Source organism: Lissotriton vulgaris, chromosome 9, assembly GCF_964263255.1.
Source record: "Lissotriton vulgaris chromosome 9, aLisVul1.2, whole genome shotgun sequence".
Classification (NCBI taxonomy): domain Eukaryota; kingdom Metazoa; phylum Chordata; class Amphibia; order Caudata; family Salamandridae; genus Lissotriton; species Lissotriton vulgaris.
The window spans coordinates 141,509,240-141,533,410 of record NC_141697.1 but is presented as its reverse complement, the minus strand read 5'-3'; the positions used below and the strand labels follow the sequence as shown (position 1 = coordinate 141,533,410).

The 24,171-nt window shown below is 46.1% G+C and overlaps 1 protein-coding gene across 1 annotated transcript in view; it reads right to left on the bottom strand.

Moving 5' to 3' along the window:
* Nucleotides 1–24,171, bottom strand: part of EHD4 (EH domain containing 4) — a 197,566-nt gene that overhangs the window by 27,320 nt on the left and 146,075 nt on the right. The window contains exon 5 of the mRNA XM_086937222.1: nt 11,821–11,985. Coding sequence (XP_086793348.1) covers nt 11,821–11,985 — 165 coding nt within the window. The remainder of the gene's footprint in view (nt 1–11,820; nt 11,986–24,171) is intronic.

The following is a 24,171-nucleotide window of genomic DNA, read 5'->3' as shown; positions in this document are numbered from 1 at the left end:
GAGGCGGGAGCAGCCCGTGTAGCTCCCAAAAGCGCCCCAGCGTCCCACGAGGCTGGAACCAGTGACGCAAAAACTCTTGCCACAGAGAGATCGAATTGGCACGTTCCATGCCCATATGATCCTCGGCATCTCTGCTGCGACTCCCAGTAAGGCCATCCATTCTAGGGGAGCTACTTACATCTGTTGCATGGGGATGGGCCGCTCTGGAAGGAAAGAGGGAGCTTTGTCAAAAGGCTGGGGACCCGAAGGCCTGGGGTTGACATTGCCGTAGACCACTAAAATACAAGTTGCGTTAGAATTGGCGTACAAACGCAACAGATTCTAGTGTGGGGAAACCTCCCACGGCTGTCTTCAGCGTGAGCAGAGCTCTTAGCGCTTTGAAATGGCATATTGGCATCATAAGCTCTTTTATTACTGTTCTATACTGCGATGTATATTCTTTTACATTTCTAAGCACTGCGTGACGTGTTAAAAACGTATCACTTTAACAGTGCTTGATTTAGCGACCTCTGAAGGCCACGGAAGGCTGCACCAATTGGTCACTGTCCTTTTGCTCCGCCGGGCATTTCCCCAGTGGGTTGAAGTCATTGCGGCCGGTTATAAAAGCCAAAGGCCGGTGCCGGCGCCTCTGTAATTTTCCCCAGCTCCGCAAGGTTAATTGCATTGGGAATAGGTAGCTTCAAGAGAGAAAAATATGTGTGCTGCACAAGAGACTGTAAAAATACACACCCTGTTATACTGTTGTCCTCATCAGCCACAGAGAACAAGTATTTGAAATGCAATAGATCTTGCATTTTCGCGAGTTTGAGCTATTGGCTTGGTAACTTACAATGCCTTTCATTTGTGTTTTGTGTTTTAAAACAAAAATAAAAGGAGTTACCATTTACAATACTAATAGCTCAAACTCACGAAAGTGCGAGAGACTGCATTGCAAATGCTTGTTTAATTATACCCAATGGGAACATTGCCCAACACCATTACTGGGAAATTCAAAAACCCAGTAAAGTAAATTTGTGTATTTTTCCGGTTACAATCTGTCTGACCACAGTCCTATTTTTATCAATTGAAGATGCCACCCCAAACTAAATGTATGATAACACAGGCTAAACTGGTTTACTCTATGTCTGTGAGGGGAAACAGCCATTACAACGCGGCTGTTACTTCGTAGGCCGTTACGTCCTATGCGTTACAACGAATGCAACGTAACCACGCGTACACTTTACGACGCGGGCCATTACATTGCATGCGCATTTAAAACGCATGTGATGTAATGGCATCGGAGCACAGACAGCAACGCAGGAACCGGGAGCAGAGACTGGGCGGCACTGGGAACGGACCACGAGGAAGGAGAGAAGTAAGTGGGATTAGGGTTTAGTGTAGTCTCAGGTGGTAGTAGTGTAGGCGCTAGGGCTCAGGGTTGTGTCAGGGGGTTGTAGTGTATGCTAGTGTTTAAGTCTTTAGGGCTTAGGGTAGTGTAGGGGGGTTGTAGTGTATGCCAGTGTTTAATACTTTAGGGCTTAGGGTAGTGTAAGGGTGTTGTAGTGCATGCTAGTGTTTAAGAATTTAGGGCTTAGGGTAGTGTCAGGGGGTTGTAGTGTATGGTATTGGTGTAGCCTTTAGGGTTGTGTAAGCAGGTCCGGGACAGACTGTACGTAGGGGTAGGGTCGTGTTTTGAGTACTGTTTTGGGGTAGTTTTAAATTATGTACTCTAGGGTATTATTGTGGACAGTGTGTTTGTAGGGTAGTGTGTTAGTGTTTGGGGGATATTTAGCGATTTAAATACATGCAGGAAAGTGGAGTACAATGTAAAGGCATATAGTAGGCATTTCAAAGGAAATGCGAACTAATGCCATGCGTTGAAAAAACATGCGTTGTGACGGTACATGCGAACTAAAAACCGCGTTGTAAAAGCACGCGTTGTTTTAGTTTGCGATGTATCGTCATACATCCGTCCGTGAGGAATGGTTTCTCCCTGATGGGTTATCAGCATTAAAAGGACACAATTGATTTATAATCCATTTGGGATACTAAAGATTGGCAAGTGCAGGGCAGAGAAGCTTTGCATAGTGCAAGTCTAATATCGTCCCAAATCTTATTTTTAACTGACACAGTACAGCAGACTACTTGTTTTGGTTTAGCCAAAAATCTAAACATTCCCTCCATTCCATTATTGGCTCCATATAATACATGGCAGACACACACTAACTACACAATCGAAGACTTAGCGGTCTTATTTCAAAATGGCACTCTTAACACGTCCAATATGGACTCCTTAGGATGGTTAGTGTGACAGACAACTTCAAATGCATGTCAGTTATGTTTTCTAAATCCTACACAGGGTTTTAAATAAAGTCGACCTGATCCACGTTTCCCACATTCGCATACAATTACCACATATTCAGTGGGTAAATTATGTCAGCAATGTTTGGAACATTCACCACTATCGTCTTTGAAACAACAGCTCTCTCGTTTGTCAGGTGACATCAATTTGGCTGATTTTCCATTAGGTACAAAGTCTCCTTGAACAAAACTTTTTATTTATTCCGCATATAATGAATTTTTTTAACGGTTTCAGATGGAAGCTGCGGTGCGTCTGCGCCAAATTTATCAGGCTAATTTAGAAAAGGTGCTTACAGTTGTCGATAACAGCATTAATACAATGTCTTCCCATATATATACTTTGGATAATATTGTATCTTCTGTTATTGACATTGTACAACTTGAAGTGGGTTTTGTATCATGGTCAAAATCAGTTACGTTTTGTAATGCAGTTAGCTTGGACATCGCAAACACTCAAAAATGGCAAAGTGCCGAGGGATTATTTGAATGCTTCTGCACTATTTTTGCCGTTTAATTTGACTGATAAATAGAGATTAATGTCCATGAAAGATGCCACATACACAATGTTAGCTGTGTGGTTAATACATGGGGTTATTTCAATGTCTATCTCTCTTTTTTCGGTTCACAGCATGAATGAAACATCATCCCGTTCGGAGATATGAGCCCCTTGCAATACTTTTTTCCACTAATTATGGTCATTACCTTTTGCTTACAGATGCCAACGCGCTGGAAAGGAAGTTTTCCTTACAGGGGAGGACTGCGTTTCCACAGTAGGACATTCCCTAGTCTGTAAACAAGTTAAGGTTCACAGAGCCTGTAACTATTCGGCCCCTTATCAGAATTGTTTTTTGAAAGGCACCACTGTCCTGGCGACTATTCCCGTCTGCTTTCAAACTGTAGTTATCTTATTTTGAATAACCACGATTGCTGTGGCTTGAGAACGGGCATCCTGTGTATAGTAACGGTTTCTCAACATGTTACTTGTTGCAGCAATGTCCTATTTCCACCCCTGCATGGGATTGTAAATAGTTTGCTTCGGCCTTCCATTCCAACTTTGTAAACAAATTTCAATAACTAAGCAGACTCAAAGCGCTATTGTTTCAACAAGAAGTGGCTCTCACATCGGTTCGAGAGACCTTCGAACTGCAGGTAGCAAGAACCGCAAGCAAGATACACTCGCCGTTAAACACTAATCTTCTACTCCATTTTGGAGAATTAATACACCAAATATTTAATGTGTCTGATACGGAGGGCCGTGCTGACTTTTTTAAACTTGTGGGATCCAACCTTGTTTCTTCCTTTCAGACTATTTTTGGAGTAATTCCGGCCTTTATTTATTCTATTTTTCCCACCGCCTTTGGAGGGTTTTCCCTGGTGCTTCTCTTGGTTTGTGGCTTGCTGGTTCTCCTATTATTGGTTCGCAATGGATGCTCGATCTGTGGAGCTGCCAAACCTGGTCCAGTTGCAACGGTTCCATGATAGTATGGTGCAGCTCTTTGGTGCTGTGTCAGTGCAGTCTTTTGCCATCGACTACTGGCTGACCTTCTGTTATGCCTACTTAACTGCGTGCAGCTTGTTTCACTGCCTCTGGTGCCCTTTTCAATGGGCCATAGATGTCTGCCTGTCCAATACCACACACGCTGCCCTGGATTACGATCTGTTAATGACGCCTTTAAAGTGTCTGCCAGGGGTAGACGTTTGTTGTGCGATCCTCTACTCGGACCAATGGCAGACTTGGGTACATGTGCTCTTGTGCAGCTCCTCATAGACGACAGTTTTATTGAGGTTAACACAGGTTGCCCTGAGATGCTGCTGGATATGAGGAGCATCTGTGCTAGTTCGACCTACTGAACTGGATGGCATACATGTTTTCGATGGAAGGAATAGTCAACGTTCTGGAGTTCACAGCATGCTGCTTTTCTCTGAACTTTTTTGACTTTGAAGAGTAACTAGATATGGTTAGCAGTTTTTGAGCGCCCAATTGGCACAATTTTGGAACATAATACCTGGTAGAACAAAATTGTTTTTGGCTTCAAAATTACACGAATTGGTCTTCGACAAGCCTCTGTTACCTCTGATTTTGTTGCATATGGGCAACATCCTGGTCAAGCGGAGGGTGTCACTTGGCCCATGGGGAAATTTTTGTTTTTCACTAACTTAGCATGAGCACGTTGCCCCTTGCCTGCTGCTTTGCACACGTTACTACACGTCCATATTTTTTGCAATAATTTCAACGACTGCTTTCACATGAGATCTCATCGCTGTGTTCGTTCTCTGCATGTTCCTGGGATTTTGACTGAACATTATGTGCAAGGTAGTACAATGCCCCTTGTTATCCTGTTCTAGCCAGTCCTTAGCCCTTAGACAAAACATACCGATGCAGCTGTTGTTTGAACAGCGTACTTGGGTGTTTAGTGCGGTGCATGAATAGGTGGAACACACTTGGAAAGGGACCTTTCCAGGGAGAAGAGCACCCATGATGTTGATCCACCACCTATAGGCTAAGGTAAGGGATCTGCTGACAAAGCCCAGAGATCTTCTATTATATAATAATACTTCTTCTTAGCGAGGAGAGGGAGGTTAGGCACTATAGTCCTTCTCCATTGTCTTTTTATGATGACTTCTCCCTTCATGGTTTATGGACGGACTGCTATACTGACAATGTTTGTACTGTGTATTTTCCTGCCTGTTGTGGCATGTATACTGTATGTTAGGGCACGTCAGTTAAAATAAATAATTTAAACTGTTTTGTGTCTCCGTCAGGTCTTATTGTGGATGAGTACAAGAGAGTAAGTGAAAAGGATAAGTTACTTACCTGTAATCCTAGTTCTCATCCAGGGGTATCCTCATCAAAGTCATAAGCACTGAATATTCCCGCCCATGTGCGGGGACCCTGGAAATAATATAAAAAATTATATATGGAAATCACATATATACAGCTCTACATATATATCATTTTTTCTCATACCAATGCAGCTCCCAATAGGAAGGTAACCAATGTAATTACGCACAAAGACTGTATTTGCAAATATATAAAAACACAAGAGGGCAAGTAGCACTTTAACTCTGTTTTTTAATGAGCAAAGTACTCTTAAAAAGGTAAAAACTGCAAATAAAGTAGACATTTTTAGCCTACAGGCTGCATAGTAAACCAATAGCCTAGAAAATGAAAACATTTTCAACCAACTGGCACCGTGCCTTTAAGGCAGCCATGACACCTAGCTTTCCATCATGCCTCAGGGGTGACAGTTAGGTCAGTTGTTCTTTGCATAACCCTGAAGGTCAGGGCACAAAGATATCCTTTAACACTTTAGAAATATCTCATTTACCTGGGGAAGCGGGTGGGTTGCTTATGACTTTGATGAGGATACCCCTGGATACCCCTGGAAGAGAACTAGGATTACAGGCAAGTAACTTATCCTTCTCTTCCAGGGGATCCTCATCAATAGTCATAAGCACTGAATAGAAAGCTCATCAACCTCCTGCAGGTAAATGAGAATAACATGACCAAACAAAAAATAACAGCCAAAATCAGCTGTTGAACAGATTCCTCAAGGAGGTCTGGCCTACTTAGGTGTCTGCTCTGGTGTCTGACTCCACACAGTAGTGCCTCGTAAAAGCTTGGTACGCCCGACCCTCCAGGTTGCCGCCTTACAGATTTCAGACATGGGCACGTAATTAAGAAAAGCAGCAGTAGCCGCTTTTCCTCTGGTAGAGTGCACTTTAGGAGTAAACCCAAGGGGTTTCTGAGCTAATTGATAAGCAAGCTTGATACATGAAACTATTCATCTGGTGATGGAACGCTTTGAAGCTGCAAAACCAGTTCTGATCGACCCATAGTTAACAAATAGTTGATCAGATTTTCTTATAGACCTGGACCGATCCAGATAGAATGTTAAAACCCTTTTTAGGTCCAGAGAATGCATAACCCTCTCAGCTGGAGTGGAGGGATTGGGAAAAAAGGTGGGTAGAGAGATGGTCTGATTCACATGAACATCTGACACCAACTTTGGGAGGAAAGAGGGGTGCGTCCTCAACACAACCCTGTTAAGATGGAAGACTGTAGAAGGTTCTTTAGAGCATAGAGCCTGTATTTCGCTCACTCTGCAATCTGACGTGATCGCTACCAAGAAAAGCTGCCTTCCAAAAAAGATGCTGTAAGTTTGCTTTGTGTATGGGTTCGAAAGGCGGACCCATCAATTTTGATAGCACCAGGTTTAGCTCCTAGGGTGGTGAAGGAGGGTGGTGAAGGAGGCCGGACCGGAGGGTAGACCTTCTTTAAACCCTGCAAAAAATTCTTAACAGCCTGTAACTGGAAGAAGGAAGGTTGAGAAGGAGAACGTCTATTTGCAGTTATAGCTGCTAAATGCACATTAATTTTTTATTTTTTATTTTTTAAATCTGTTTTATTGAAACACTTGACGTACAGTTACATTTCTGTATGTGCATAATTCAAAGGGGAAACAACAATTGGAGCAGCTCGTACAGTATCAGAGCGAATGTTGGCGACGGTTGAAAATCCAATAAATGCACTTGTAAATAAAAGAACTCCATCTGTTGTCATTTGGGCGGACACTGCATGCACCAGACCGTTCATTCCATTGTTACATTACAGTGTAATTCGCAGTGCTGATCCTACCAGGATGTCTGACCTTACCCGTCCAGGCGGGCAGCCTAATGGCCAGCCGCACCCCCGGCGTCCGCTACCTACTGGCCAGTGACGAAGCGTGATGTTCCTCAACAGTGTGAATAACCATCCAGGCCCGGTTCCGGGCAACGTGTATGTGTGCTGTGGACGGCTAGAAGGTTCAGTATTTCGTCGCCGTGGGGTAGAAGGTTGCGGCAGTGGCTTGCATGTGTGCTGCACTCCTGTGTGTAGTCGCCGTGTGTTAAAAGTAAAAGGTGTGAGTGGGAAAGGCAGATCTAGCGTGGTCAACTGGGGGGCGACCTCTGCTGTGGGTGTCGCTGTTCCAATCTGGGGAAAAACAGGAAAGAAAGTGAGGGTGTAATGAACCCTAACTCCGGGAGGGGGTGCTGCAGTGTGGGCCCTGTCTCGATAGTTCCGGGTGGAGTGGTCTCGCAGGGTGCCGGCCTCAAGTGTTCACAGGGAGGTGGTACGAGTGGTGCGTGATAACTCTAAGTCCCGGGGTGGGGGTGCATTGGTGGAGTCGACTGTGTGTGTGGCCCCTGCCGACAGGTGGAGGAGGGGGGGGGGAGAGCGGAATGGGCGGAGAAGTGGGGGGGGGTGGGGGGGGGCTCTGAGGGAGGGGGAGGGGCGAGCGGGGGGGGGAAGGGGGGCGAGCGATGGGTCTCAGGGGTGGTGTTACATGTCTGTCTGCGCGCGGCTCTCGTTTCTCCCCTTTCTCACTACGCTGCCTGCTGCCCGGACGTGTCCCCCGTTCCGCTGGGGAGGAGCCATCCCCTTACATCACTCCTTTATCGTGGCAGACCCTGGTAAATGTTCGCAGGAAGCCCTCCCATATCTGGGCTATCGGTATGGCCCTCCGCCCCGCTGTCTCTTCCCTACGTAGCACCGTGCCCTCTGCGGTCGCCCAGTAGATGAGGGAGGCACTCCAGTGTTTCGTCAGGGGTGGTTCCGCGGCTTTCCAGTGGCGGGTTATGAGTCTTTTGGCGGTTACCAGCCCCAGATCCCAGAACCTCATGTGCGCCTTGTTATGTTTCGTCCTGGTGAGGAGGCCCAGCACACAGGTGTCCCAGTCGTGGCGAACGCTTAGTGCCGTCCCTTTCGTCAACAGCGTGGTGACATCGTGCCAGTACGTCCGTAGCTTGGGACATGCCCACAGCATATGTAGGAGATCCGCGTCCAGTAGCGCGCATCGTGGGCATTTGGAGGTATCCAGTCCAAAGTAGCGGTTAATCTTGTCCGGGGACAGGTATGCCCTGTGTGTGATGTAGAACTGTATGATTCTGAATCTCGAGTTGCGGGGAATGTGTTGCGGTCCCTCTAGAATCCTTTCCCACTCCTTATCCGACCAGTCCTCCCCCCTGTCAGTAGTCCACCTGTCCCTGAGCGACTGTAGGGAGCTCGTTGTGTGGGACCTCAGCGCCTGCGTTGGCCAGTGTACGACGTGTGACCCTGCCCCCATAACGTGTAGGTATTGTATTAAGAGGTGTGTCTCGGGTTCCGCGGACATATCGCCCCAGTGTTCCGTTAGGACCCGTATCATTGATGCATGCATCAGGAAGTGTCCCGCTGGCAGTCCAGGATTCTCCACTAGCCCCTCGAACTGTACCAGGGTCCCGTCGTCATATAGATCCGCCATTGTTTCAAGTCCCACCTGCACCCAGTCGTGTAGGCGCGCTGCAGTCACTACTCCCCCAGGCCTGGGCAGTCCCTCCAGTGGTAACGCTGGGGCGTAGGGTGTAGTCTACTTGGTCAATTTTAGTGCACGCTTGTAGCATCGCAGTGCCACTGCTAAGTGCAGTTGCGTCTCATGTGTCGCGCCTCTAAGGGGGTGGAACAGTGCGAGAGCCTCCGCATGGGTCATGGCAGGGACTGTTGAGGCCGTATCGTTCAAGTTTCTGCCCGCGAGCCAGGCCACCACCCACTGGAGCTGCACGGCGAGGTAGTAATGCTCATGATTCGGGACCGCTAGTCCCCCCCGAGGACGTCGGGGCATACAATTTCTTCAGGGCCACCCTCGGTCTCCCCGCATTCCATATAAGCGTTCGTGCTAGGGCCTCCAGGTCTTTGAAGACCCGAGCTGGGACATACACCGGTATGTTCGAGTAGTAGTACAGAAGTCTAGGTAAGACTATCATTTTGGACAGGGTGATTCTGGCCGGGACGTTAAGCGGGAGCGTGCCCCAGAACCGGATCTGTGCCCGCAAGGAATTTATGGCTCGAATCAGGTTGCCATCCAATATATCCGCTGCGTTCCTGTAAATGTGAATGCCCAGGTACTTAAAGGTGCCGGCATACCATGTCAGTGTCGTGTCCCCTAGCTGTACTGCGCACTCCTGCATATCTGGGTGAAAGGGGAAAACCCCAGACTTACCCCAGTTGACCCTTAGTCCCGAGTGTGTTGTGAATTCGCGGAGGGCATCGGTGAGCCCCGGGGGTATCCGCGTCAGGTCTCTGACGTAGAGGAGTAGATCGTCGGCGTACAGGGAAACCGCGTGTACCCCGTCTATCAATGGGATGCCCCACTCGGCGCCCTGCATCCTCAGTATCTCCGCCAGCGGCTCCATGGCCAACGAGAAGAGTAGCGGCGATAACGGGCAGCCTTGTCGCGTGCCCCGCCTCACCTGTATGGCATCCGATATCAGGCCCCCGATCCGGACCCGAACGGTAGGTGTTTGGTATAGGAGTCCCACCATGTCCAGATAAGCGTCACCCAGACCAAACTTTTGCATAACCGTTCTGAGATACGGCCACTCTACCGAATCAAATGCCTTTTCCAGATCTAATACTATGCAACCCGATTGTGGCCAAGGGTCTCTCGCGTACTCCTGCACCCTGAATCTAAATGCACATTAATGGAAGAAAACTTCAACCCTGCTTTCGCCAGATAAAGTAGGTAAGGAAGGATGACCTCCTCCTGACCTCCTCCTGACCCTTGGTTGGATTACAATTGTTTTGCATACACCACATGTAAAAGAGTTTCCACTTGCATGCATAGGAATGCCTCGTGTACGGACTTCTTGCTTCTTTCAAGATGGACATGCACTCCAGCGGTAGTCCTAGGTGGCCATACTGGGGGACCTCAGGAGCCATGCTGCCAAGTTCAGTGAGGGAAGGTTGGGGTGATGAATCCTCCCATTCATCTTGGACAGCAGGTCCGGTCTGCACGGCAGCTTCTTGTGAGGGTACTCTGATAGGTGTAGAAGATCCGGGTACCACCATTGTCTCGGCCAGTCCGGGGTAATCAGTATCAACCTCGTGCACAAATGGGCCAGCTTGGTCACCACCTTTGGGATCAGCAAAAGGGGTGGAAAGGCGTACACAAATGCCCCTGGCCAGTCTATCAAAAGGGCATTCCCTTTCGATCCTGGTCGGTAGAACCATGAGTGCTTAGTGCTTATGACTATTGATGAGGTCCCCCTGGAAGAGATGGTGCGTCTTGTTACCGCGATTGCGGAGAGATCTGGGAGTGTTGCGTTCTGGAGTGTCTAATCATTTGTTTCTCTGTGTAGGAGAGCAAGTGAGACACTATAGCTAGTTGGTCCTGGGTTTGTGGGAACTAAGGTGGTAGGAAGACTCAGTCCCTATACATCAAGGTCCCATTTCCTGTGCATGGTTATGCATTTGTGCAGAATCCCTGCAACATTTATGTCTGGTTTCCATGTCCCATCATGGTTTCCTTATATTATACGACAGGTGGCGGCTGTGTGAGATGGGGTCTTCCGGTGGGTAATCCAACAAGCTCCATACATGCCGGATATGCCTTTATGGCTGATCAGGCCCTTCTTGAGCATAGCTGAGTCTATTTCGGTTCAAGGGATGGAGAGATAAGGACTGTAACCTTACGGGGGACCTATATGTTGAGCAGCACTTTACCACAATTACTTATTTCTCTTTAGGAACTGGGCAATATCTTCAATATATGAAAATCTTCAGTACAGCTAGAGCGGTGTGGCCATCCTTTCCTGAAGAGCCGTATAAGTCTAATACTCTAATGGTCATGTTGGGAATGGCCCAGGGCTGTCGACTAATATCCCATCTCTATCGTGCTCTTCGGGATGGCTTGCTCCGAGCAGAGCTCAGTGTACAAACCAAATGTGACACCTTATTAGGGGAATTCTTGTTGGCCAGGGAGTGGATGAAAGTCTATGAGGGAGTCCTGAAAGTCAGCTCCAATGCACGTTTCAAACTCCTACAATACAATTTTGTACATCCGACTTCTCACTCTGTGGATGTTGAATGCTATTTACGGTGTCCACCTGGACACCTGCAGGTTGCAGAGTCCCAGCTGCAAACATTTTTCATATGGTGTGGACGTGTCCCTCCCGGACCTCTTACTGGCAGAACATTGTTGCTATGTACTGATCTGTTCAGTTGGAGATATGGCACATATTGCTGGGTTTGCTCCTAGCCCCTCTGTCAAAGAAATTAAGGAGTAAATGTATCCTTCTAAGGCTGGTTTTGGAAACAAGACTCATTATTTTAGCATGGCTCAGTCCCACACACCTTTGTAACGTGGTTGAGATATAATTGTGAGTGGGCGGTTGCGGAGGAGGTGCGAATGGGCCATGTGTGCAAGGATGAAAAACTTGAGCAAGACTGGACGGCCTGGTCGGCTATGTTGTCTGCACTACGAGAGTGACTGATAGTGCCCAATCCTGAAGACGTGACTGCATGTACAATATCCTTTCATCCAGATGTAAAAAGGTAAAAAGGATAAAAAAATATTTTCAATGCATTTCTTAGTGCAAACACTGCCCAACAGCTATTTAATATTTCACTTTTTGCACATAGACCCAACAGTGTTGTATTTCTAACTGTCACTAGCAGTTTACCTGCATTCTCTTGACATCAGGAAAATCTCCTGGTGATATATGGTGCTCCCTCTGTAGCTGGCCATAGATTTCAGGCAATTTGCTGATCAGTTCTTTCTTCTTGCTTTCCTTTCCAAATACTGCAGGCATTTCCTTCTTTAAATAACTGATGATATAGGCATGGACCTGGTAAAAATGGAATATGTTAAAGATAAAATAGTTCAGCTTCAAATCTCACTTCTTTTGTTCGTGGAGATTACATAGCCAACAGTAAAAGGAATGGTTTCCTACCTGCAAAAGGTTCTCCTTCAGGGGAATCTCCACTGACATCACAAGCCCAGAATAGTCCCACCCACAAACAGCATCCTAAAACACTTTATCCAAAGAAAATACATTTCATATTTGTTTTCTATTAGAAAAGCCATGCTTTTCTAACAAACAAAAAATATTTAGTAGCCTGTCAAAAAAACCATAACTGCAAATTCCATGTATTTACTTGAAATGTAAACCCTATTACAAATATAGAAAAATATGTGACACCAAAAAAAAAACACTTTCGCAAACCTTGTTAAAGGAAAAAATAGAAAAATTAGGCAATGTAGCCAGATAGGCAGTAGATGCTTAAGGCTCAAAAACAAACTGCAGCTTTAGGGAGTCGCAGCACTCCAGTACCCCTAAATGGTAGTTGCTCCAGTTCTTATTATTACAATAGAAACAAAGCTCCTACTACAGAAGAACATTATCTTCCTTCCTTTCTTCCACCAGGAGGAAAATGGCTTGCTTATGATTATAATTGAAATTCCCTTCAAGGAAAATTATGATTACAGGTAAGCAACCATTCCTTCTCCTGCAGGAGATCTTCATTGATAATCAAGCAATGAATAGAGAAGCAAGTCCATCCCTACTTAGAGCAGTGTAAGAATAGAAGGAAAATAGAATGAACTTCACAAAGAGTTCCTCAAGTCTTACTAGGGTTTCATAGGGTAAATATATGCAACAGACTATATATCTTGAAAGTGATTTTATAAAAAGTGGCTAGCACTGTATGTAAGGGCCCATGGTTACCAAGTGCTTAGTTTTCCTTTGTGTTGTCCACATACAATGTAAACACTCTCCTTACATCCACTATATGGAGAGATCACTCAACTAGCCAAGTAAGATTCTGAAGGAAAGTCAACAGAGGCGGATCGCTTTAATTAAAAATACGAGAACAGCCTAAGGAGAATGCCGAGGAGAGTCCAAATGACCACTATGTTCTTACGGAACACTGTTTAGGGTTTATGGGAAAACAATGCCTGAATATTTCCAAGCTGTGTTGTGATGTTATAGCTACAAGGAAAGCAGCTTTCCACAATATATGCTGAAGGGAATCTTAACTATTTGGCTCAAAAGGAGAGTCAATGAGCCTTGAGAGAAAAATATTTAGTTACCACAAAGGAGATGTTCTCCTTATCAGTGGGGAAAACATTTCTAATTCCTTCAAGGAAGTCCTTAACCACTGGGAGTTTCAAAAAAGAGCTTAGTGTACAACACTTCCTAATGGCAGGAACAGCTGCCAAATGAAACCCCAATGGGAGAGAACTGTAAGCCTGGCCTAGCCAAATGAAGAAGAATTGGAAATAGTGCTTCTTCTTGACATAAAGTTAGATTGAAATTCTTTAGTGACCACCAGTTAAAATGTTTTCCATTTGAAGGCATATGAAACTCTTGTTGATGGTCTTTGCCTTCTTTCAGATTGACCATACACTTTTAAGGGAGTTTTAAGTGTCTATTTTTTTATGAGTGCAGGATCCAGGCGGCAAAAATTAAAAGACGGCAGCTTGGGAGGGAGAATCTGACCCCTGAACATGTGAAGGAGATACACCCCGTACGACAATCTCTTTTGTGGATTCTCTGACAAGAAATGAAACCTCCACTTTCCACGCAACTCTGGTGATGTTAAATCATCCTGGCTCGGGGGGAGGAGCTACACTAGCAAACAAGATGGCCGCGTAAGCTCCCGGCTCCACCGACCACCGACTACTGCGAGATGATCCTGTCATTTATCCTGATTTTGCGCCCTGCCTCCGTGTGTATGAACCGAACTACAACTTAATGGTGCAATCCCGAGATTTCTACCGGTTTGGTGGACGAAGTTACGTCGTGTGGCAGTTTGCAGCCTAGACCAGCTTGGAGGCCGGGGTCTCAAGTACTGACCCAGCCGGGTCTCAGTTGAACAACATCGGCTGTGGTCTTGGGACGGGGTCCGGTCTACCGAAGTGGAAGTTTTTCTTTGGACCGAAGTTGACGGCGATTGGCTGAGCTGGTAACATCGAAGGAGGGGTGACGATGCACAACTGAAGCGTTGGGCGGGGGTCCCTGGCCCGGTGACCCGGTCTGGCCCCACCGGTGCTCGCTGGGTTAAGATCTCCGCCTGCGGTAGCTGAGTCCGGATTGATATTGAACCGATCAATAAGTCCCCCTCTGCCGCTGTCCGTTCCACATCTATCAGTTCCCCCCGGGGAGACCGGGCTCTCTGGGGACGTGAACATGACTGAGACCGACCGAGGAGTAGTGGAACGGACTGAGAGTGACCCGTCACTACGAACTTTGTTGGCAGCCAGTCACTTCATGATCGTGTTGAAGCCCGCATTCATAAAACGATGGAGCGTTTGTCTGAAATCGGGCAGAGTGGACCGGACCCTACTCCACTACAAGTAATGAAACGACTCGAGACCCCCAAGATGGCCACGTCGTTGGAAGAAGCAAACCCCGTACTGTAGGAGGTGTTGGAGCATCAGACCAATGTTTTGGTTGATGGAAGCGTGCTCGATGCTGTGAATGGATTGTCTGGCCTACGATCGTTGCCGATTAAGTAAGGACTGCTAGATCCTCTCTTTCCGGAGTCTTTTGATGGGAACTGTTGCTAGCTGGAAACCGCGTCTCTCCCCCGTATATCGGCACCACTAAGATGGCGGACGAAACGAAGCTGGGAGTCAATAATGGCGAGGAGAGTTTTTGGACTTGGTGTTCTCAGCGCTTTCATCTCTCCGCTACATCTCGATTTTAACTTTGATACATCTTTTTCGTGTTCTGACTATCCTGTGGAGGCGACAGTTTGTCCGGAAGGGGCCCGCACGTCTGATCGGACGGGTCAAGGATGAGACTGAGTGATTGCGTTTAGCATCGAGTCTTGTTGGACAGGGGGTCTGCTATCATGATGCATTCGGGAGGTTGGGCGGTGTTTAAAGTTTCCCCTGTTGCGCTACGTATATGCGGCTTAATAGACTTCTGGACCTTAGTTTGGGGATTCTTGGTTCTGGCAGGGAGGAGGGGGGGACCGGGGGCATGTATGAATATGCTCTCCTCCACTTTCTCTTTCTACTTTTAGAAGTTAGTTAGTTGGGGCGACAGGCATGCTGCTAGTTGGGGTTAGGCAATAGCCATATGCAGGGGTGCAGGGTGGGGGGATGTTTTTTTTATTTTGTCTTTGGTTTTTTAAGTCAAGTCAAAAGATCTTTATTCGGAATGAAAAACATCCATAAAAGTACAAACAGAATATAATTAAAACAATACAGTACAATAATGACATCTGGGAAACAAATCTAGAAACAATCAGGCATAATCAATTTCAATTTCACATCTACACGCAAATTGTCCCTTCTTACTATAAAAACCGCTTTATACACAGTTAAAAAATACATTCTAACAAACATAATTTAAAAATGGATGAGTAATGACAGCATCGTTAATATGTCCACATTAAAAATTTTACAAAGAAAGAGGATGTGCAAATAAGAGATTTTTTAAAGTGCATAAAAGAGTGCAGTGTGCAATTATTATACCTCAGTATATAAAGTGGCTCGTGATCTAACAGCAGCTTTAAGGAAGCAGCTCACCCTGAATATTACTTCATCCGATCCCAGTAATAAGAAAGACCTCAGTGCTATTTTAAAGTTAGTCAATTCATGTTTTCTACAATAAGGCATTAAATAATGAGCGGAAAGCTTTTTATAAAAACCACAAAAGAACAAAAAGTGCATAAGGCTCTGTTTCATGTTAGGGTTACATGGACAATTCAGAGTTTCTAGGTGTTTGTTGTAACCCAAAGGGAAATTTAGTAAGTTTACTATGCTCCCATCTCGGAAGCGAAACAGTAAACTCCTATTCCATCTGCCAAGATGCAAACGTAAATACCTGTGTGGTGGGCCTGGATGTTTAATGTGTTCAGAATAGCCCATGTATTTTATAACAGTGCATTTAGACAAGTTCTTCCTTTCCCGCTCTTCTCTATACAAATCATATAGTGCCCTACGAATAATGGCCTTATGGGAACGATTTATTAAACTGGGTGTAGTAAACAAAGAGCCCTGCCCTACACTTTCAAGGCAATCTTTTACCGCTTTTAACCATGGTATGCAGTGTGCCTATCGCATCTCAAGCAGTCCAAAATTATGTCACGGGTCAGAGTGGCAGCCGGGTTAATCCATATCTTTAGCCAGAAGAGTGCTGGTCTGGATCTTACAAAGTCTTCTATGTATGAGATATTTAGTTCATTATGGCATACATAGTAAGGGGAGCAAATAACCCCACCCAGCACCTTCCGGCAGAACCTATTTTCTTCCGTTTGGATATGGGAGCAGTTTGTGTAACCCCAAACCTCGGCGCCATAAGTGCCGGTTGGTATACATTGGGTTTGATAGATCTTAACTAGTGGTGTAATTACATCAGCATGGTTGGGTTGTCTCAAAGAGGTGACACAATTTATGGCTTTACCCAACTTGTTCCTAGCATAAGATACATGTGCATGCCACGAACCAGTGTTTGAGAACAGCAACCCCAGATAGGGAAAAGTACAAGTGCTATTCAAAACATTTGACCCTGATTTAATCTCGGCAATTTTATAATTTTTAGGACAACAGCTCATGATTAGGGATTTTTTAAAATTGGTTGTCAAGCCTAAGTCGGCCATAAAAAGAACAAATCCTGAAATTAAAGTGCGAAGTGCCTTTGGAGTGCGGCCTATCAGGACCGCATCATCGGCGTAAAGAAGGGTAGGTATGGGGACTCCATTTACGTGGGGTACATCTTTTGTTAAAATACTCAGTGAGCCGCTCAAATTATTAATATACAGAATAAACAGGAGGGGGGCCAGCACACACCCTTGTCTGACCCCCCTACCGATGCTGATGTCGTCAGAAACTTCACCAGATTGGTTTACACGCACACATGCTTTTAAATCACTATGTAAAAAAGCTAAAAAGTGGACCAAATAGTCATCTAAACCATAATCGAGAAGGGTGGACCATAGACGGGAACGGTTAACAAAATCAAAAGCAGAACTTAAATCCATAAAGCCAAAATATAGAGGGGATTTCTTAGCAGTATTATATTTCGCCATAATCAGACTCAGGTTCAAGCATTGTTCCACCGTTCCAACGTTACTACGGAAACCGAGCTGGCTGGGATGTAGGATCTTACTCTCGTCTGCCCAGGTTCTAATCCTTTTAAAGATAATCCGCCCCAGAACTTTCAAGGTGTTATCGATTAACGAAATGGGGCGGTAACACCCAGGATCCAGCCTATCGCCCTTCTTAAAAATGGGAACGATTTTGCTACAAGACCATGTTTCTGGAATTTGCCCGCTCGTTAAATTATTAAAAACATTACATAACAGTGGAGCCCAGAAATCGGCTTCACACTTCAACTGGTCAATTGAGAGCCCATCAGGGCCGGGCGCTTTGTTTCCAGCGCTTTCCGATATGGCATCCTCAACCTCAGATACAGAGATGTTAAGTGGGTTTAAGGGGAGTAGAGTTGAAGAAGGGTTGTCTGGTGTAGCATAAATTTTAGCAAAATGTTCAACCCAGATAGGACCAGTGATGTTCCAGTTAATTTCCGTTAAATTAGAGCCTATAGATCTTATCTTCTTTACCTCCCTCCAAAACCCAGTAGTATCTTTCAATTCGGCCGAGCGTGCCAAGGAACCCCAGTGAGTTTTAAGCAGTTCATTTGGTTTTTATTTTATGATTTCTTTTTCTTCACTCTCTTTTCACTTTTCTTTATAAGTATAGTTGGTGGAATATCCTTACTTCGATCGTCTTCTAATATCTGGTGATCATGCTTCTTATTATTCTGACTGTTTTGGGTAGACAAGCTCTGAGGACTGGCACTAAACGTGGATCGAATATTGTACTACTGCACATCCTGTTTCTCAAACGTAAGCGTAGGCGTCTCAACTGTTTTTGCATTGTTCGTGTATATCCTGTTTTATGCCTGTTCACCTCATTATTGTACCGGAATGTATGGCACCCAATATGTCTATCTCTTTTCTTTGTTTTTAAAATAATAAAAATATTTACAACAAAAAAAAATCATCCTGGCTCTTCAGTATGTTAGTTTGGTGATGGTATTAGGGGGAATCAGTGGAAAGGCGTAAACAATTTCCAGCACCAGCAGTTTCACAGGGTATTCCTCTTCTCGATTGCTGGTAGCCTTCTGGAGCTGAAGATGGGACATTTTGGGGCTTCTACTATTGCAAAGAGATCTAACAAAGGAAAAACATAGTGTGGCTTCCCTGAAATGTGATGTTTAGGGAAGCTTCTTGAGCATGTTGGGTGCCTGGAAGATGAGCTGAAGTGAACCTTAGATTCCTGGCTATCAGCCACTTCCTGAAGAACTGCGCTTCCACAAGCAGCGCTCTAGATCTCGTTCCCACTTTGTTCATATAAGGCATGGTTGTGGTGTAGTTAGTCTAAATAAGCAGACAGTCCATCTTGAAAGCAGGAAGAAACACTTTCAGGGCTATGCATACAGCCTTTAGTTACAGAAGACTGATATGATGAACTATCTACTTGGAAAACCATGTACCTTAAATCTGCCTTGAGTCGTACAAGTATCCCAAACAGTTAGGGAGGCATCAGTCACAATTGTCTGAATTGGAATATCCTCATAGAAGTCCATTCCACAAAGGAAATTTCATTTGATGGCACCACCACCACCACCATAGGAGGTACTAGGCTCCATGCGGAGACAGTATGACTTTGTCTTGTAATGGCTTCAATATGAAGATGGGTATTTTCTGTGAAACAGGAAAATGCAGGATGCCATTGGGACCCAAAAAGGAGAGATTTGTCTTGGAGTCTGTTGGTTTGTTGTCAGACGACTGCTATACTTCAGATGGCAAAATAATAGTCTTGCCTATGGAAGATACACTTTTGCTCATTGGATATTCAACACTGCCCACTGGAAGTGTAAGGACTGCACCAGGTAAAAGTGACATTGCCTGATTAACATACAACCCCAGTTGTTTAAGGATAGTAACTACGCGCTGGAAATGCTCAGGGCTTACTGCAATGCTGAGGCTTTCATCACCCAGCCGTCTTGATACAGATCGATTGAGATCTTCTGACACCCAAGATATTCCACATCTACAGCCAATAGCGGCCAGCATGGCTCGCCGGGGGAGGGAGGGTGGGGAGGGTTGGGGGATATGAAGGGGGTCATAATTTAAAAAACACAAATTAAAAACCTACCTTTTCGTGGGTCCCGAGTCTTCTCTCCTCCTGCTCTTCTGTCTCCAGGCACATGAAGGTGGCAGCTGGGCTCCCTCCCCATAGCCAATCACAACGCTGCATGCAGAGTTGTGATTGGTCGGGACGGCGCCCATTCAGGGGCTAGTGGGGTGGGCATGCCTTCTGATCGACTATGATCATTTCACCCCATCTATTAACTGGACTGAGGTATGGTGGGAGACTGGACTTGGACTGGTAGACGTCCTGATGAAGACCGGCGTGAACTGTTCACTAGGGGCACAGTAAGACGGTTGAAACATGTTGGCATTGGAAGTTTAACCCCTTCGATGCTCATAACGAGCTGAGCTCATCATGAGGCACAGTGGAGCTATGCTGATGACGAGCTGAGCTCGTCATGAACAATGGTAGTCATAAAATGACAGCACAGGAGGGGAAAAGCCACAGCAGCCAAGATGTTAAGGAGGGGTGTTTTGGGAACTTGACATTCTCTATAAACACTTCCCATCCTTCACTATTTTAATCCTGGCCATAGAACCTATGAATAAAGGTCCAAAAGGTATCCATGAGCCAGTTTTAAGCACTTTCTAACACTGCACTTTCTTCCATCACTGGGTAACACTCCCTTTGTTATCACTGTTTTTGTCACTTTTGTGTTTGTCTGGTGTTTCCCCCTCCCTGTGCTGAGTCATGTGCGTGGCTACGCCAGTGCGTTTTGTTAGCAGACCCGATGATGAAGCAGGTCACACACATTTGTGTGTGAGTGAGGGCATTTTTCAAAACACACTAGTTTTGTCACCACATGTCTGTTAATGTGGTGGTGTTGGGTGCGTTCCTCTCTACCCCTCGTTGTGTTAACAAAGTTGAATATAGCACAGAGGTCAATTTGAAGGTAGGTTTGGAGTCTGGCAAAAGGTTGACCTACCTGCCCTTGCACGTTTATCCACTGGGACCTTCGGCAACAACGCTGACCAAGACGTGGTGATCTCTTCAACAAATAGGGGGATACCAATGTGGAGAAGCAGCGCCCAGTTTTGTAAATTCGCTTGTGAGTGACACTTCTGTTTTTTCATATCCAATTCAAGAAGTCTCTTGCAAGAGAGACACAATTGTATTTTCCCAATCCCAACTGCACACTTCATTTTCCTCAAGAACGCCGCTACCACCACCATGCATTTCGTGAAGTGTGAGGAGCAGACTTTAGCCCGAAAGGCAGGACCTTGAACTGGAAGTGGTCTGATTGTATTCTGAATTTTAGAAACTTACGATGCTTCCAAGAGATTGGGATGAAAATAAGCATCCTGAAGATCTTTGGAACACATCCAGTCTCCTTGATGAATGTGTGGAATGACTTGGTGTAATGTCAACATTCTGAACCTTTCTCAGAGTAAACATTTGTTTAATAGTCTGAGATCTAATGTAGGCCTGAACTCCTTGTTTGGACCTTTCTTTGGGACCAAAAAGTAACTGGAATAGATACCGGGTCGACGTTGGTGGCAGGGAACCTCTACGATGGCATGTTTTTGTAGCAGGGAGGAGAACTCCAATCTTAGCATACTTATGCGATGTACTGTATTTTTCCGAGGAGGTACCGAAGGTGGAGGTGACTTGAATCTGATTGAGTACCCTTTCCTCACAATATTGAGCACCCATTTATCCTGCGTTATTTTGGTCCACTTGTCCAAGTGAAAACCTATACTCCCCCCCCCCCTCCCCCACCGGAGTGGGTAACGGAGTTGGGGGAAGCAAGCACTCACTGCTTAGACGGTTGTTTAGCTGCTGGGGTTGTCTGTCTTGAGCCTCCTCTTCCTCTACCAAGTCTACGCTAGTGGTAGTAAGATCTTGCTTGATGGTGCTGCGAAGACCAGTTAGGGGTTTGAACCCTCTGCTGGTATTGGCGCCGATCATATGGTCAGTAGCAACCCCTGAAATATTTTCTTTTCTCTAACCCCACAGCCTTCAAGGTGTCTAGTTCGTTTTTCATTCAAGACATCTCATCGTCAGCATGAGAGATAAAGATGAATGGTCCGTTGAAGGGAAGGTTGAGAATCCTGTGCTGGGCCTCTGGTTTCAACCCTGTAAGTCTTAACCAAGAGGATCGACGGGCCCAGATTCCATGAGAATAACCATGAGCCGCAGGATATGAGGCATCTGCTGCTGCGCTCATGACCCGATTAGCCACAAGACCCCCTTCATGTAGGAGTTCTTGAAAATCCTGCCAGTCTTCCTTCAGTAGCTTCTCTGCAATTCGTGATAGAGTCCCAAAGAGAGCGGTCATATTGGCCCAACAACGATGAAACGCTGGCCACCTTCATGTAAGCTGCAGACGTGTTGCACATTATTTTGCCAATTGAGTCCATGGCTTTGCTGTCCTTATCAGAGAACAGCAGAAGATGATGACCCAGTGTGAGTCTTTCTAGCCGCTGACACAATGACAGCGTCAGGTGGTGGATCAGACCTAAGAAATAACGGGTTCTATTGAGGTGCCCTATACTTCTTTGCTATCCGTGAATGTTCTGCTCCCACTGAAGCCGGAGTTAGGAGTGTATGGAGAGCCGGTTCTCGCAATCCAGGTACCAGAGGGAGTAGAAGTCTAGAGGAGGGCCTGTGATACAGAGTCTCAAAGATCACAGATGTTGAAGGTGCAGAAGAAGGCATTTCAATGTTTAGCTTTGTAGCCCCTCTGCACAAGACCTCATTAAAAGTCACGATATCATCTAGTGGTGATACCCTAGTTGGTGGAGTAGCTGAGAGAGTTGGTGAGTAGTCTGGAGTCAGAGGACCACAAAGGTGACCTGCGTCTTCGCTCTCTAGGAGAGCGGTGTTGAAATCTTGTAGACCGACTTCTAGGAGACCTTGATCTGTGTCTCCTTGAGACTGATGACCTCTGAGGTATGGCACGTCTCTATTTTCTGTCAGGAGAATGAGAAGGAGAACAAGACTGAGAATGTGCCAAGTTGAATTTCCTTATCTTCCAGTCCTTTATGTTTCCAACCATCTCTGGGAGATGTTAGTAGGACATTCTGGAGCTGGAGAGGCTTCTGGAGTGATCTGTACGATCCGGTGGTCAGGGGAAGAAGAAGCACTCCTGGACTTCAGCACCTGGATTTCCCTCGACGTCAGACAGACCTCTCGAAGTCGGTATTGGAGACCGATCTGATCTCAGTTTCTTGGCAGGTGGAGACCTGTAGATGGAGGTAAGTTTCAACGTCCACCTGGATGGCGATCTCCTCGCTGGTGACCTTCTCAACACAGAAGACTTTCTCTTTGATGCCGGGTGACCTTTGCACCATTCTCGACGTGGACCGTCTCATCGGCAAACTTCTCGTCAGCGACCTCCTAGTCGGCGATCGGCTCGACAGCGGTGATTTGTTGTGCCCTGCCCGCCATCGATGACGCCCTTGCTTTACCGGCGTCGACTTCGTTGTCTGAGGTGTGCTCAACTTCGGTGATCTTGACGCCGGCACCGATATCCTCAATGGCGATCTTTCCAGTCGACAATGAGATTTCAACATCAAGTGTCTGACCCCCGTCATCGTAGGCTATCCGGATCTGGACCGTCTAAGAGGTGGTGTCGACTTCGGCCTGGATTTAAACTTCGTACCTGAAGTTGTTCGCTTCGGCGGCGAAGGAGGCCTCAACGTCGACTTTGATGCTGAAGGTGAGCACAAGGGTATCTTTGGCGTCGATCTGTCCCTTGACGGTGAATTTGACCTGTGTCTTTTTTTCCACCCTTTTCCTTGTGCTCTGACCTTTTTTGAGAGGAGGGCTCTTTAGAGGGATGTCCTTCCAGGCCACATGTTGACTCCTTTCCTCTCTCCTGCATTGCATGCAGTTTGATTTTTTCCCTTTACTGAATGGTTCTTTTGGAAAGCTGCTGACAGTAGTAGCTCTCATCAGGTCTGTGAGAAGATGGTAGACCCACAATACAGACAGAGTGCAAGTCTGACTTTGCCATCTTTTTCCCACAGGAAGGGCACTTATTAAATAAGACTGGCATTCTGACATGAAGAACAAGTTACTTACCTTCGGTAACGCTTTTTCTGGTAGATACAGTATCTGCCTGTGGATTCCTCACCTTGTGAATATCCCCCTTGCGCCAGCAACGTTCGGAAAATTCTTTGTAGCACGCCGGCGTGGTCGGCGTCATAGGAGCACGGCATTGCGCGCGACTCCGTCTGACGTCACTGACTCCTCATAAGGCCCACGTCGGCGTGATGACGTCAGTTCCGCCCTTTTTTCCGTGCCTTCGAGGCACCCGGACGGACCAACAAATATATACATATATACAATGTACACAGTACACGCAATCCAAAAAAGCACTAAAAGTGCAAAAGCATAAAATGCCAGTAATACAAATTCATAAATACATTTGCATATAAACCCAGGTAAAGCAGAGCGGACAACGGGGAGGCGGGTGGGTCAGTGAGGAATCCACAGGCAGATACTGTATCTACCAGAAAAAGCGTTACCGAAGGTAAGTAACTTGTTCTTCTGATAGATACATCTGCCTTGTGGATTCCTCACCCTGTGAATAGAGTCCCACAGCAGTCCTCACTCCCGGAGAAGGGTGTCCACTCTGCTACACCAGGAAATCTTGGAGAACAGAGCGCGCGAAGTGGCCGTCCCTCCTCACCTCAGCATCCAAGCAGTAGTGCTTTGCAAAAGTGTGGAGGGAGGCCCATGTCGCGGCCCTGCCAATGTCCTCAACAGGAACACCTCTAGACAATGCAGTAGTTGCAGAGTTCGCTCTAGTTGAATGAGCTCTAATACCCTCAGGAGGGTCCTTACGCGCCAGGAAGTAGCAAATCTTGATGCAGAGGATAATCCACCTGGAAAGTGTGCGCTTGTGCACCGCTCT